General features: G+C 41.5%; 2 protein-coding genes across 7 annotated transcripts in view; one reads left to right on the top strand and one right to left on the bottom strand.

Moving 5' to 3' along the window:
• Positions 1-9,389, top strand: part of rims2b (regulating synaptic membrane exocytosis 2b) — a 103,795-nt gene extending 94,406 nt beyond the window's left edge. For all 4 annotated transcript variants that reach the window (XM_058377159.1, XM_058377162.1, XM_058377160.1 and 1 more), the window contains 5 exons: positions 4,710-4,851; positions 5,101-5,213; positions 6,249-6,350; positions 6,727-6,866; positions 8,092-9,389. In XM_058377159.1, the coding sequence (XP_058233142.1) occupies positions 4,710-4,851; positions 5,101-5,213; positions 6,249-6,350; positions 6,727-6,866; positions 8,092-8,298 (704 nt within the window). In that variant the 3' untranslated portion in view covers positions 8,299-9,389. The remainder of the gene's footprint in view (positions 1-4,709; positions 4,852-5,100; positions 5,214-6,248; positions 6,351-6,726; positions 6,867-8,091) is intronic.
• Positions 9,390-10,566: 1,177 nt separating this feature from the next.
• LOC131344719 (NACHT, LRR and PYD domains-containing protein 12-like) overlaps positions 10,567-14,610 on the bottom strand; it is a 42,669-nt gene continuing 38,625 nt past the window's right edge. Inside the window, exons 23-24 of one of the 3 annotated variants that reach the window (XM_058377177.1) lie at positions 12,913-13,694; positions 10,567-11,863 (exon numbers count right to left, since the gene is read on the bottom strand). The gene's annotated coding sequence lies outside the window, so the exon portion shown is untranslated. Of the gene's footprint in view, positions 11,864-11,887; positions 13,695-14,610 lie in introns of those variants that run through there. The other 2 variants (XM_058377176.1, XM_058377175.1) reach the window with 2 other exon arrangements.

Genomic DNA, 14,610 nt, shown 5'->3' with positions numbered 1-14,610 from the left:
CAACACACGTGGAATTCCACCAGAAACTCTCTGGGTATGTAGGTGAAAGAGAGAAAGTTGATCTGTGTGTCTCTCTCTCTGTCTTTCTCTCTGGGTCTTTGTCCATGTCTCTCTCTCTCTTTTTTCTTTCTTTCTTTCTTTTTCTTTCTTTCTTTCTTTCTTTCTTTCTTTCTTTCTTTCTTTCTTTCTTTCTTTCTCTCTCTCTCTCCCTCTCTCTCTTTTTCTTTCTCTCTCTGTCTCTCTCTCCCTCTCTCTCTTTTTCTTTCTCTCTCTCTCTCTCTTTCTCTCTCTTTTTTCTTTCTTTCTTTCTTTCTTTCTTTCTTTCTTTCTTTCTTTCTTTCTTTCTTTCTCTCTCTCTCTCTCTTTCTCTCTGTGAAAGAACAAAGTTCATCCAGAGGAAAGTGTGATGTTTCCTCCAGCTCTTCCTGGTATCTAAACAACAAGCCACTGAAATAACTCCATCTTTTCCTAAACAGACCTTTTCTCCTCTGCTGTACTGGTGACTCAGTGATAGTGTAGCCTTGTGTTTGACCTTGTGTGCTCTCCTTCTCATAAACACACTATAAAGACTGCAGTCACACAAAGACACAGGCTTTAAATAGCTCCAGAAAAGTTCAACACAGTAACACAAATCTGATCTAAGAAATATGAGTGTGTAATGAATATGTAGCGAGTGTGCAACAAGTGACACTGTGTAGCGAGTGTGTAATGTGTGTGTAGAGATTGTGTAGCATATATGTAGAGTGTGTGTAGTGTGTATGTAGAGCATGTGTAGCGAGTGTGTGTAGCAGATATGTACAAAGTGTGAAGCATGTGTGAAGAGAGTGTGTAGCGAGTGTTTAGTGTGTAGGCATGTGTGTAGCATGTGTGTAGCATGTGTGTAGCTAGTCGCTGGTCACGGAGCAGGTGAATTAAATCAGGCTGCTCGTGTGTAGGTAGGTGAGGCAGTAGTCATAGCTGAGGTAGCTGAGGTTGGTGATGTAGGTCAGGTAGGTTTGGTAGGTAAGGTAGTTGAGGTAGGTGACATAGGTAAGGTAGGTGATGGTAGGTGAGGTAGGTGGGGTAGATTTGGTAGGTGAGGTAGGTGGGATAGATTTGGTAGGTGAGGTAGGTGACAGATAAAGTAGGTGAGGTAGATAATAGGTGAGGTAGGTGGGGTAGGTTTGGTAGTCTGGCGAGAGTGTGTTGTGTAGTGTGTGTTTATAGTTGCTGGTCAGGGTGCAGGTGTATTAAATCAGGCTGCTCATGTGTAGGTAGTTGAGGTATGTGAGGTAGGTTTGGTAGGTGAGGTAGGTGATAGGCGAGGTAGGTGGGGTAGGTGAAGAAGTTGACATTCATGAGGTAGGTGAGGTATGTGGCATAGGTGGGGTAGGTTTGGTAGGTGATGTAGGTGACAGGCGAGGTAGGTGGGTGAGGAAGTTTTGGTTTGGTAGGTGGGATAGGTTTGGTAGGTGATGTAGGTGAGGTAGGTGACAGGCGAGGTAGGTGGGGTAGGTTTGGTAGGTGAGGAAGCTGACATAGGTGAGGTAGCTGGGGAAGGTTTGGAAGGCTAGGTAGGTTTGGTTTGTTGGATAGGTTTGGTTGGTGATGTAGGTGACATAGGCGAGGAAGTTTTGGTAGGTGAAGTAGGTGATAGGTGAGGTAAGTGGGGTAGGTTTGGTAGGCTTGGTAGGTGACGTAGGTCAGGTAGGTGGGGTAGGCTTGGTCGGTGACGTAGGTCAGGTAGGTGGGGTAGGCTGGGTAGGTGACGTAGGTCAGGTAGGTGGGGTAGGCTGGGTAGGTGACGTAGGTCAGGTAGGTGGGGTAGGCTGGGTTGGTGACGTAGGTCAGGTAGGTGGGGTAGGCTGGGTAGGTGACGTAGGTCAGGTAGGTGGGGTAGGCTGGGTAGGTGACGTAGGTCAGGTAGGTGGGGTAGGCTGGGTTGGTGACGTAGGTCAGGTAGGTGGGGTAGGCTGGGTAGGTGACGTAGGTCAGGTAGGTGGGGTAGGCTGGGTAGGTGACGTAGGTCAGGTAGGTGGGGTAGGCTGGGTAGGTGACGTAGGTCAGGTAGGTGGGGTAGGCTGGGTAGGTGACGTAGGTCAGGTAGGTGGGGTAGGCTGGGTAGGTGACGTAGGTCAGGTAGGTGGGGTAGGCTGGGTTGGTGACGTAGGTCAGGTAGGTGGGGTAGGCTGGGTAGGTGACGTAGGTCAGGTAGGTGGGGTAGGCTGGGTAGGTGACGTAGGTCAGGTAGGTGGGGTAGGCTGGGTTGGTGACGTAGGTCAGGTAGGTGGGGTAGGCTGGGTTGGTGACGTAGGTCAGGTAGGTGGGGTAGGCTGGGTAGGTGACGTAGGTCAGGTAGGTGGGGTAGGCTGGGTAGGTGACGTAGGTCAGGTAGGTGGGGTAGGCTGGGTAGGTGACGTAGGTCAGGTAGGTGGGGTAGGCTGGGTAGGTGACGTAGGTCAGGTAGGTGGGGTAGGCTGGGTTGGTGACGTAGGTCAGGTAGGTGGGGTAGGCTGGGTAGGTGACGTAGGTCAGGTAGGTGGGGTAGGCTGGGTTGGTGACGTAGGTCAGGTAGGCTTGGTTGGTGAAGTAGGTGAGGTAGGTGAGGTTGAGGAACTGCCATCACCAGTAGTCGTGATTTCAGTGTTTCTGGCTCTGTGGTGGAGGTTCATCTGTTTACCAGTGAAGGTCTGAATAAACACAGACATGATGTTGGAGGAGCTTCACTCACCACTGTCTGAGATTGTGTTGCTCTTCTGTGGACTTTCTCTTGCTTTGGAATAAACATAAAAGTGTATTTGTGTGTGTTCAAATGATCGCTTCTGTGGAAAAGATCTATCTATCATCTTTGTGTGTGTGTGTGTGAGAGAGAGAGAGAGAGAGAGAGACAGGGAGAGTGTGTGTGTGTGTGTGTGTGAGAGAGAGAGAGAGAGAGAGAGAGAGACAGGGAGAGTGTGTGTGTGTGTGTGAGAGAGAGAGAGAGAGAGAGAGAGAGACAGGGAGAGTGTGTGTGTGTGAGAGAGAGCTCAGTTTTTCAATAAAAAATTCTCAGCTACTAATTGGCTGAAGAATTGTCTCCTCCCACCTCTTCACTCTGTACAATACAAAATAACTAATCACAACACACATACACCCTCTGACTCTCACATCCTCAGAGGAGACAGGACAGGTGCTGGATCTTCGTGTGTATGTGTATATGTGTGTATGAGTGTGTGTGTGAGTGTGTGTGTGTGTGTGAGTGTGTGTGTGTAAGTGGGGTATCAGGATGGGCAGGCTGGGGCAGGACACTGTGCAGAGAAAGATTAGTCTCTCGGTTTCTTTTCAGGCTCTCGCTGTTTACTTCACCTGCATGAACTGGTTTAATGGGAACCGAGCAGGTAGGAACGGGTTTACTGTCTACAACCACGTCCTGGTCACACAATGTGTGTGTGTGTGTGTGTGTGTGTGCAATGATAATAATAATACTGATAATAATAATAATAATGCTGATAATAATAATAATAATAATAATAATAATAATGCTGATAATAATAATAATAATAATAATAATAATAATAATAATAAATTAAATAACATTTTTTTAAAAATTAAATGGTAAAAAATGCCATAAGATAAAACGAATAGTGAAAATAAAATAAGTACGAAATTAAACAAGGAGCAAACACTTAGATGGATAATAAACAAAATCAAATATTATAAATTCACAAAAAAAAATACAAGCAATTAAAATAATATAAAGATAAAATAAGATGAAACATTAAACAGAAGTATTTGTATTTATTTATTGTGTGTGTGAGTGTGTGTGTGTGAGTGTGTGTGTGAGTGTGTGTGTGAGTGAATCAGAGCTGAAGGCTACAGATACTCAGAAAAAAAAGAAGAGGAGAGAATGATTTATCGGTGAATAATCTGCACTCTGTTTACTCTTCTTCTCTCTGTCTGTCTCCTAGAACTAAATAATTGTGTTTAGAATAAATGTATATTTTTATAAGAAATGTAAACTCTCACTTTATTTAAATATCACACTGTATTTTTATTTTTACATTTTATTTTTAGATTTTTTTTACAATTCTTTATTGTTGCTTAGATTTTAAATGTGACTCTGTTTCTTTAGAAAAACCTCACTTAATAATCCTACAAATTTGTCTGTATTTACTGCAAGCATTAGCTGAGTGAACCACATGACCCATTAGTTTATTATTATTATTATTATTATTATTATTGAAAACCGTGTTTAAGGGTAAAAAACACTGAATCAGTTTAACGTTTATGTTTGAGCGTGTATTCTTGATAGAGACAGACACCCACACCCACACCCACACCCACACCCACACACAGGCTGCTCTTTACACATGTTTTTGCAATACAGTAACTAGTGTCAGATTCAGGTTCACTATCTTACACATGAGCTCAGTTTACGTTGATGAAAGTTCAGATATCAGCACGAGGGTTTATATTTTCATGATACCCTGCTGCACCTCGGGGTGAATACTGATGTGGTAGCTTAGTGATGGAGATGTTGGACAACTGATTGGTAGGTTGAATCCCAGATCCACCAGGCTGCCACTGCTGGGCCCCTGAGCAAGGCCCTTAACCCCTCAATTGTTCAGTTGTAGAAAATGAGATAAATTGTAAGTCGCTCAGGATAAGGGCATCTGCAAAATCCCAGAAATGTGATGTAAATCCCAGACTCAGTGTTTCCTTTCCCCTCTCTCTCTGTCTCTCTCTCACAGAGGAGGGAAAGAAGAAGAAGCCGGTGCGTCTGGCCATTCAGAGGAGTGTAGAGACGGGTTTAGCTATCGAGATGAAGAGCAGGATGACACGACAGCCGAGCAGAGAGACGGCAGAGGAAGGAGAGAAGCCCAAACCGGGAAAGTACGCAAAAAAACAGTTAATCACTTTTATTGATCATAATCGATTATTTTTAATTAATTGAACGATGTCATTCATTTATCTTTAGCTCATATCAGTTGTACCAGATTGTTGGATCAAATGGACAGGATGTGTATTAATCAGCTTTTCTGCACAGATAAACGCCATTAATGCGTACACACACACACACACACACACACACTTCTGCTCCTTACACTACTTATACTTACAGTCCCTCTGATTTGCCCGCAGTCTTATTTTCCCTGGAGTCAAAATTTCAACGGACAGTCAGTTCACAGAGTTCTTGGATGGTCTCGGCCCCGCCCAACTTGCCGGGAGACAGACCCTGGCCACGCCCCCAATGGGTGAGTGATGCCACTTCATGGTTGTGTGTTCGTTGCGAGTCTCTTCAGATATTTTGTTAAAATCTGAGTTTGCTGTTGCTTAATCATTTCCTGATGACTGGAAACAGACACAGTTCATACACTGCTCTGATGAAGCCGATACAGATATTTAATAGTTTCATCAAAATGACGGATTTATTGTTGTTGTTTTTTTCAATATAATTTTAAAACTAATTAAACTTTAATTCGGAAGAGGCGGAGAATCTGCTCAGTAAAATCTGTTTAAAAAAAATCACATCTTTTCACAAATCTTATTAGAATTAGCCTGATTTTATTTTATTTTTTATTTGTTTTAATTTGTAATTTTTTTAATTAAATTTTTTTTATTTTATTTTTTAAATGTTCTTTAATTATTTTTATTGTTTTTATTTTATTTTATTTTTTTACACACTGTATTTCACTTCTCTTGTGGAAAATAAGTATAATAAATATAACACAAGTACACTACCTATAGTTCTATCAAGATAATAATAATAATAATAATGTTTGCAAATCGTATTAAATTTATTTAGATTTATTAAATATATTTATTAAATTGGGGTCACATTCAGTTATTTGTCACCTTTAGCTGAATATGAGCAACCTCGCTTACTTAAAAAAAAATGTTGTGGTTAATTGGCTTAATCTCACGCTGAAAGTATATTCGAGGAAAACGAAAAAAAAATGACTGAACAGTTTACTCAGTAAACCTCAAGCATTAAAACTATTTTATTCAAATTCCAATAAATTAGATTTTAATGTTTTAGATTAAAATTTTTTAAACTGATGAACTCTGTGTTAGTCTTCAATTAAACCACTTATGTGCAGCTTCTGTTCTTCTTCATCTCATCTCTGAAGGATTATTATTGTTTTGTTTATTGTATTATTATTATTGTTAAAGGCTTGTTATGAATCTGAGTTATCCCTGTGCTGATGAAGCCTGATAAAGTCTTGTTTATGAAGAAGATGAGGTTTAAATCTGTATCTGATGACCTCGGCTATTTTTATCTCGTTCAGGTGATATCCAGATCGGGATGGTGCACAGGAAAGAGCGACTGGACGTCGAGGTGATCCGTGCTAGAGGACTGGTGGGGAAACCGGGCAACAAACAGACACCAGGTAATGACACAACACACAATACAACACAACACACAACACACAACACAACACACAAAACAACACAACACACAATACAACACACAACATAACACACAAAAACAATGCAACACAACACACCACACCACAACACACTAAACAACACAATACACAACAAACAATGCAACACACAAAACACAACACACCACTGTCCTCTGTTCGCTTCTTTAGTGATAAAGCCTCTCAGGCCACGCCCAGTGCGTCAGTGATGTGGTTGAGAACACAGTGGGATTAAGTGTGATGTAGAAACATGAACTTTACAGTGCAGGTGAAGAGATAAAACGCTCATCATTACACACAGATAGCTGATAGAGTTCTCTATTCTTTCCTGTTCTTGTAGCACCGTACGTTAAAGTCTACTTACTGGACAACGGGAAGTGTATAAACAAGAAGAAGACGCGGCTGGCCAGAAAAACGCTGGACCCTCTGTACCAGCAGCAGCTGCAGTTTGAGGAGAGTCCTGAGGGAAAAGTGTTACAGGTAAAGCTCACACATGGCAGAGAAGAAAACCTTTAAAAGAGAGATCACAACAAACACGCAAAATTCTGTACCAGAAAAAAAAGAATTCTGGTGATAATTCAGATTTTCTAATATTCCAGATGTTTCATAGCTCATCATTTTGAAGGAGTTTAGTTTGTTTACTAGACCTATTCTTCGGTTGCGACTGTTTTTTGTGGGCGGAGCTTAGGTGGAGACAGAAAGATTTCCTTGACCGCTTTATAAGCAGTAGTTTTTTTTCTAAACAATGACAGGTCAAAAATCTATCTATCAAAATTGATCTGAGTATGTTAGGTCACTCACTGTCCAGGACCGCAAATGTTATTGAAAAAATTTATTTTAACGGACGGAACCGGATTGTCCGACCCGTACACGCTCACTCGATGGATGGACGATACTACAAGCGCTTCTGGCAACTACAGAAAGGGAGATGACACAAACAGCGTCCTTTGTTTAGTCTCCGGTCGTTAGCTACCAGTTACCATGCTAAAAAGTTGGCGGCACATGAGAAATCATTTAACTTGTTCCCCAGTTTCTGATGAGGTGGACGTAAGAAATATTTAGATACAAAACCAAACCATAACCACACCAACGACAAACAATAGTTTTTTTAACCTTATCTAATATCTGATGCGCTGCAAGTGCGAGCATTTTTGATGATTCTTTCTGTTCCGTTTTATTGCATTTGACCACAGCTATCGTGGGTTTTTTTGTCCAGCAGTGGCAGCAGGTATGCGTTAAAACTTCAAATTGGAACCTGTACTCCATCCATTCTGTCACCCAACAACACAACAACATGACATTTGTCATTCCTTGTGTAGCCGACTCTGTACTGGTTTGCATTGGCCGCCTCCAGTTGACCCTGTTTTGCCTCCAGCTAGCGCTGTGATGTAATCGTGACGTCGGCACAAAAAGGGTCTATTTGACAAACTTATTTCTAACCAGTCATCCAAGTGCACCCCAAAATTATGCTGTAATTAAAACGCGACCTATTTTGTGTTCATATTTCGCTATATCTCTATCTATAACGCTGCTCTGCTTTAACGTTAGAGAGCAAGCTAATCAATCAAGCTCCTCAGTTCCTCTGCTTTATTTAGTCTTGTATTAACCAAACCAACTCATCATTTTATCTACACTCGTGTGATTTGTGTCTGATTTTGCATGTCGAACTTATGTTAAGCTTAAAACTCATGCCATGTTTTTCCAGATCATCGTGTGGGGAGATTACGGCCGCATGGACCACAAGTCGTTCATGGGAGCCGCTCAGATCCTGTTGGATGATTTGGAGCTCACCAACATGGTGATCGGCTGGTACAAACTGTTCCCTCCCACCTCGCTGGTGGATCCGACGTTAGCTCCTTTGAGCAGTAAAGCTCCCGAAGGAGCCACCGACAAATCGAACGTTCGCTCATAACGGCGCCAAGATGTCCTCTGCATGCTTCACGCTGCGTCCCGTGAGAAGGCTGAGAGCGAGAACGCGCCGCCGTCTTCCTGCTGCCAAAAAGAGAAACCGGGAAACGGGAAGACGCAGGAGCCGAGCGTTTGGGTTCGAGCATCGTTAACGTCAGACAGCTCAGAGGTCTGAAGCTCAATTGTGTGACAGAAGAAGACAAATAACACAATGTCGAGCTTAAACAGGAGAGATATTTTTGGGGATGGAAAAACACCAACCTTTGGCTGATTTGTTTCCTTTTCAAATGGACAACAGAGTGAGATATTTCTGTAGAGAAATGAGAAGACACCTACAAAAAGCCATGTGGACCAACCAAGGCTAGCCTGAGAGAAGGGGAAGAACAGAGGGATATGGTGGAGCTCAGAAATCTAAACCTCGACTCCCTCGACAAGTGTGTGGCTGATGGGCAAGAAACGTGAAAGAAGAGAGAAAAAGAAACAAAGGTCCAGATTTTAAGAGAAAGAAGACAAACCTAGGCTGTTAGGTTTTCATGTCAGTGTTGTTTTTCTAAAACTTGTGTGAAAAGAAATAAAAACGCACAAAAAGCCATGTGGACCAACAGTAACGGGCTAAAGAGCAGAATCACGGACAGGAGAAATAAAGCCAATTTCAGTCGATTTTAAAGGGAACGATGATGATAACATTCATGAGATGTTTTGTTTCATATGCAAAAGGACCTCAGTGTTCTCCATACAGAGTCTGCAACAAAAAATAAATAAAAATAAAAATAACAAGAAGACACACAAAAAGCCATGAGTGGGCTAACGAGAAAAAGAAAGAGAGGAGCTGAGAATGAACTCTCCAAAGCCCTACTGCACTTCCTCAATCAAGCCAGATAAAAACTCTTCATTATCAAATGTTCCAGTTTTCAAAACTTCAAGATTCTAAAACAAATCTAAATAGAGACTCTTTTGCGCTCTGGTATGATGCTCTTTTCAGTGATGTACTGTATTATTATTTATTTATTTATTTTTTTTTGCATGGATGCAAATTATACTAAAAATAGTCATTATTTTTTTCAAGGCTGCTACTTAAAAAAAAAAAAAAAAAAAAAAAAAAAAAAAAAAAAGGATCAAAAGCCCGATCAGCCATTTTTAATGGCTTCTATTCAGATGATTGAAGAGAAATCTCCGGTGCATGCTTTACAGTAAGAGTGACTGCGATTAAGACTGACATGTGATTGTCGTTGTACTTCTGTATTCTTTTGCAGATCAGCAGCAGTGTGGCCTGGGAAAAATAAAACCCATTTCCAAATAGAAAAAAAGATTAAAAAAAAAAAAAAGAAGATAAAAATAAAACAGAATATTTTCCAGACTACATGGTGCAGCGTCTTTCACCTTGTAGTTGCTACAGTATCATGTTATCATTAATTGTGAATGTTTTTCTAAGGAAATACAGAAACCACACATTTCATGAATCATGCCTAAACAAATGGAAACCTCCAGGCTTAACATCTTAGGTTTTTCTCTCCATGAAGATTTTAGGAGGATACGAGTCATATCCTGGGAAATACACAAAACAGATAAGAGCCTTAAAATCCACTAATGACACGTGATTATTGTAAAAACTTCAGTCTGCCATGTTAATTTGTTTCCACCAGGGGGCACTGTGTTTTGCTCTTACTGTCTTCTCACCTTTAATTTGTATACACATCTATCTCAAACCAGGCATGTCCAAAAAAAGAAGAGAAATTGAGACACTCCCACTTTTGAGCATGTTTTACTAAAAGATTAATCAGTGTGAGAGTTAGTGGTTAGTGCATGTGGACGTGAAGCTCAGCTCTCAGAGCCTCGACTTTATCAAAGACCATCTAAACTCACCCCCCCCCCATTTAATTTCTCCGTTAAAAACCAGGTGATTCCCAGTGAAATAAAGTAAAAACACAACTTTTGCGAGGGAAATCTGGGGAAGATGTTCAAATGAATATTAAAGTAATTTTTATATTTAACAGATGTTGACTAATAAGATCGCAAGTATATTTTATTTTAATATTGTAATAAATAAAAGGATTAAAAAAATACACTATTAGATGGTGAGTATCACAGACTGGTGTATGAAATGGGAAAATTGCCACACAATTTTTAATTATTTTCTTGTTTTGAGAATAAAATAAATGATAAAAAAAACATGGTGTGATTTATTCTTGGTATGTTATCATTATTTTGTTTGTTTTAGTACAGCCCAAACTGGTGAAAAGATCTAATTGGAGAGATCAGACAAAAAAAGCTATTCTAATGACTTCATGGACCCAATTCCCCAACTCCTCTCAGGAGAGCATTTGATAACTGGGCATTCAGCATAACCTGGTAAAGTTCAGACTGAAATGGAGTCATCCTGAGGACTCAACCTGCATAATGGTGGTTGGGGTCAGAGCCAGTGGCAGACAGCAGGCATGTGTGAGACTGATGGACTACACCCTTAAAATGGAAAGTGGATTGAGGAACATGAGACGAAAAGGTAAGAAGAGTGATCTATTTGGCCTCAGATCCACATACAATTAGGACTATGGTACCAAACATCTTGAATAGATCTGGACTCTCATACACCAAAGGATCACAGGCATGTGAGGAGGTACTGCTGTCTCGGGCTAGGGCCATGAAAAGGTTTTCCCAGTGAACAAGATGGTGGCCTCCATGGGGATTTGAGTTTTAAGCAAAGCAGCCACCGTTGGGCCCATGAGCAAGACCCATGTATTGTCTGTCTGCACTGTCTTTAATCTTGTACTAGGTTGCACACTATGCACTTTTGTGGCTGAGACCAACTTACTCTTTAGTCCTTAGCTCTGTGTTGCTTTATGTAGCACCAGGGTCCTGGAGGAACATTGTTCCATTTCACTATGTATTTCATCAGCTTTATATAGTTTAAATGACAATAAAAGCTTCTTGACTCTTGACCTTCAACCCTCTCTGCTAGAGGGGGCTATATCATGGCTGACCCTGTGCACTGACCTCTTCCAAAGCTGGGATATGGAAAGAAAAATTTTTACCACTGTAATGTATATATGACAGAAATAAAGGATAATGAGACACCTTGTGAATGTATCATCAGACTTGAGGTCAGGGTTTGGGACACTTTATTTAGAACTGGTGGCATGTTACTGCCACATTAATTTGGAAAACCTTGGAGAACTTCACACATTACTTGGGACCAGCTTCAATGAGATGACTTTAGCTACCTTGGTTTATGCCATCAGTTCATCTACTCACCACTAGTTTGAATATCAGTAAAGTCAGATAGCTTAGAACAAAAATGAGAAATATACTGGGAAAACAAGAACTCCCTCCTGAGGGTCTTTACCAGATCTATAGGTTCAGTTAGGTATAAATGTGGAATTGTGAAATGTGATTTTAAGTAAGTGCTTAGACCCATATCATATGGATAAGGTGCCAGAGGGCAAATGACTGCAAAATGAGCAAGATGTTCTTTATTCCCCAATGTGAGGAAAAGTGTCCAGGAAACAGAGTCAAATACATTTCATTAGAAATACCTTTTCTGGATTCTGCATCAGTTGACAATTCTTCACACCCTAAAAGCAAAAATCAAACAATGAATCAATGTTAATGAGTCTACAGAATTTAGAATGTGGTGGAGCAGTAAAGGCGGAGCGGAAAGTGAAACCAAATAAACGTCATGACGGTCAGCGAATAGGAACGGGAATTTAATTTGGGGAAGGAAGTGAGGTAGTGACATATACAGTGGTCTATTAACAAAATGGAGGAGTTTTTGTTTGAGTGAGGATCAGAGGAAGAAGCCGCGAGTGTCCAGGGTGGTGGCTGCAGCAGTATCAGCTGAGCACAAACTCACGCAGGGGTACAGCTGGAGTAAAAGTCGGAGGGTCGCCGAGATCATTATCCGACTGCAGGACCAGCACAAAGTCACGTGTTGTCTCAGGAGTGAATGGGAAGTGCCTTTATCTGGATGCCTTCTTTCCCTGGTGAAGATCCACTCCAGATCCTCTGTGTGAAACTCTGTCCCGAGTTCCCAAGCCGACACAGCACGCTGGATGACCCACGGTTTGCCGTGCATACACACACATTCACTACTCAGCTCTATTCCTCCATTTCAATTCACACCATCACCACCATTACCATTAACCTATCTGGATGACCAAACCTTGATGGAGATGGTTGTTCATGAAGCTCACTTACCTCTGGAAGAAAAACAACACTTACTTCATCTTCTACAAACCAACCCAAAAGTCTGCACACTTCAGCTTGGGAGGACGACAGTTTTTCAACATTGTATTTACACCATTCACCCAGTTCCCATAAAGCAACTGCCATATCGACTATCCCCTGAGAAACAAGCGGTTGTAAAGGAACAACTTAAAGAAATGCTGGAAAATGGCATAGTGGAACCGTCTTACTCTGCTTGGGCCTCACTGGTGGTGTTCATGTTGTTTTCTGGCCAGGAATGTGGACAGACGTGAAGCAACACGTCAAGAGATGTGTGAAATACCAGACTGTAAAAGGTGAAAACCAAAAGCCTGCGGGAAAACTCCAACAATTCACTACCTCACGACCAAGTGAAATGCTAGGAGTAGACATCATGGGACCCCTGCCCCACAGCACTCACCAACATCAATATCTTTTAGTCTTTGTAGATTACTTTTCGCGATGGGTTGAGTTGTTCCCCATGCGGAATGCCACCGCACAGACTGTCACATCTCTCCCCAGGAAGGAAGTTCTCACCAGATGGGGTGTTCCTGACTGCATTCTGTCTGACCAAGGCACACAGTTTGTTTCAGCTGTATGCAAAGAGATCTGTACAAAATGGAGGATAAATCAAAAAACAACAACAGCATATCTTCCTCAAACCAACATGACAGAACGGGTGAACCGTACCTTAAAACAAATGATTGCAGCATATGTAGAGGATAACCACCAAAAGTGGGACCAGTATCTTCCTGAGCTAAGGTTTGCCATCAACTCAGCTGTACAAGGACCAATAGACAAGGTACTGCATGGCCTGAATCTCCTCCCTGATACACCCTCTTACAACCTCTTGTTGAACAGTTATCTCAGCTGCAGACGAGAGCAAAAGAGTGTTGCAGAAAAGCTCAAGAGAGACAACTGAGAAGCTACAACAAAAAGAGAAGAGAAATTGTATTGAAAGAGAAAGACTGTGTGTGGGTAAGAAATTTTCCCCAGTCAAGTGCACTTTACCACTTTAGTGCCAAACTAGCCCCAAGATGGAAAGGACCTTACCGCGTGATTGAGAAGTTGGGCCCGTTAAACTACAGAGTAACGATGGAGGCCACTGGGGAAGATGTCCGCACTGTCCACGTGTGCAATTTAAAACGGTGTTTTCCCACTGAACAAGAACAGCAGAAACTCCGTGAAGTATTCCAGGAATCTCTAAATGAAGATGAAGAGTTTCTAGGATTTTAATCTTGCTAACCTCTTCCAACAACTGTGAGTTGTTTTGGGGGAGAGGGGGGGAGAGTGTGGCGGAGCAGTAAAGGCGGAGCGGAAAGTGAAACCAAACTAAACGTCATGACGGCCAGCGAATAGGAACAGGAATTTAATTTGGGGAAGGAAGTGAGGTAGTGATATATACAGCGGTCTAGGAACAAAATGGTGGGGTATTTGTTTGAGTGAGGATCAGAGGAAGAAGCCACGAGTGTCCAGGGTGGTGGCTGCACCAGTATCAGCTGAGCACAAACTCACTCTGGGGTACAGCTGGAGTAAAAGCCGGAGGGTCGCCGAGATCATTATCCGAGCGTGAATACAGAAACCTCACGATCACCCCAGATTGTGGTTTTTTTTTTTTTTTTTGGAGGGTTTGATGGTTTTGTTTAGTTTTTGTGTTTTTGTGTTTTTGTTTGTTTAATTGTGGTTGAATATATGATGTATAGTTTCCTATTTGTAAAAAATATATGCAAACCTTAAACTGTCATTTTCCTTCTATGTGCCTTTATTTCTTTTTTTTACATATCTATGGTTACTATTATAATATTGTATGTAATAGGTGGCATTTGACGGCAATCCGGGTTATTTGATTAATCATTTAATTATTTTGACAGGCTAACCCCTGTCTGGCGCCCGAACTAGTATTATTTTAGTTAAAATGTTCAATTGGGTGTCGCCACCATTACAAGATTTATACTTGCAATTCACCTCAAGTCCTGTCTAACACTTAAGAGCAGCTTCTTTTCTGAGTCTCTGAGTTTATTCCCAGACAGATCCAGTTCTCTCAGGTGTGAGGGGTTTGATCTCAGAGCTGAGGTCAGAGCGGCACAGCCTTCATGTGAAACATCACAATCACACAACC

The sequence above is a fragment of the Hemibagrus wyckioides genome, linkage group LG24 (assembly GCF_019097595.1).
Source record: "Hemibagrus wyckioides isolate EC202008001 linkage group LG24, SWU_Hwy_1.0, whole genome shotgun sequence".
NCBI lineage: Eukaryota > Metazoa > Chordata > Actinopteri > Siluriformes > Bagridae > Hemibagrus > Hemibagrus wyckioides.
Note: the sequence above shows the minus strand (reverse complement) of the source record. Positions and strands in the feature narration are given on the sequence as shown.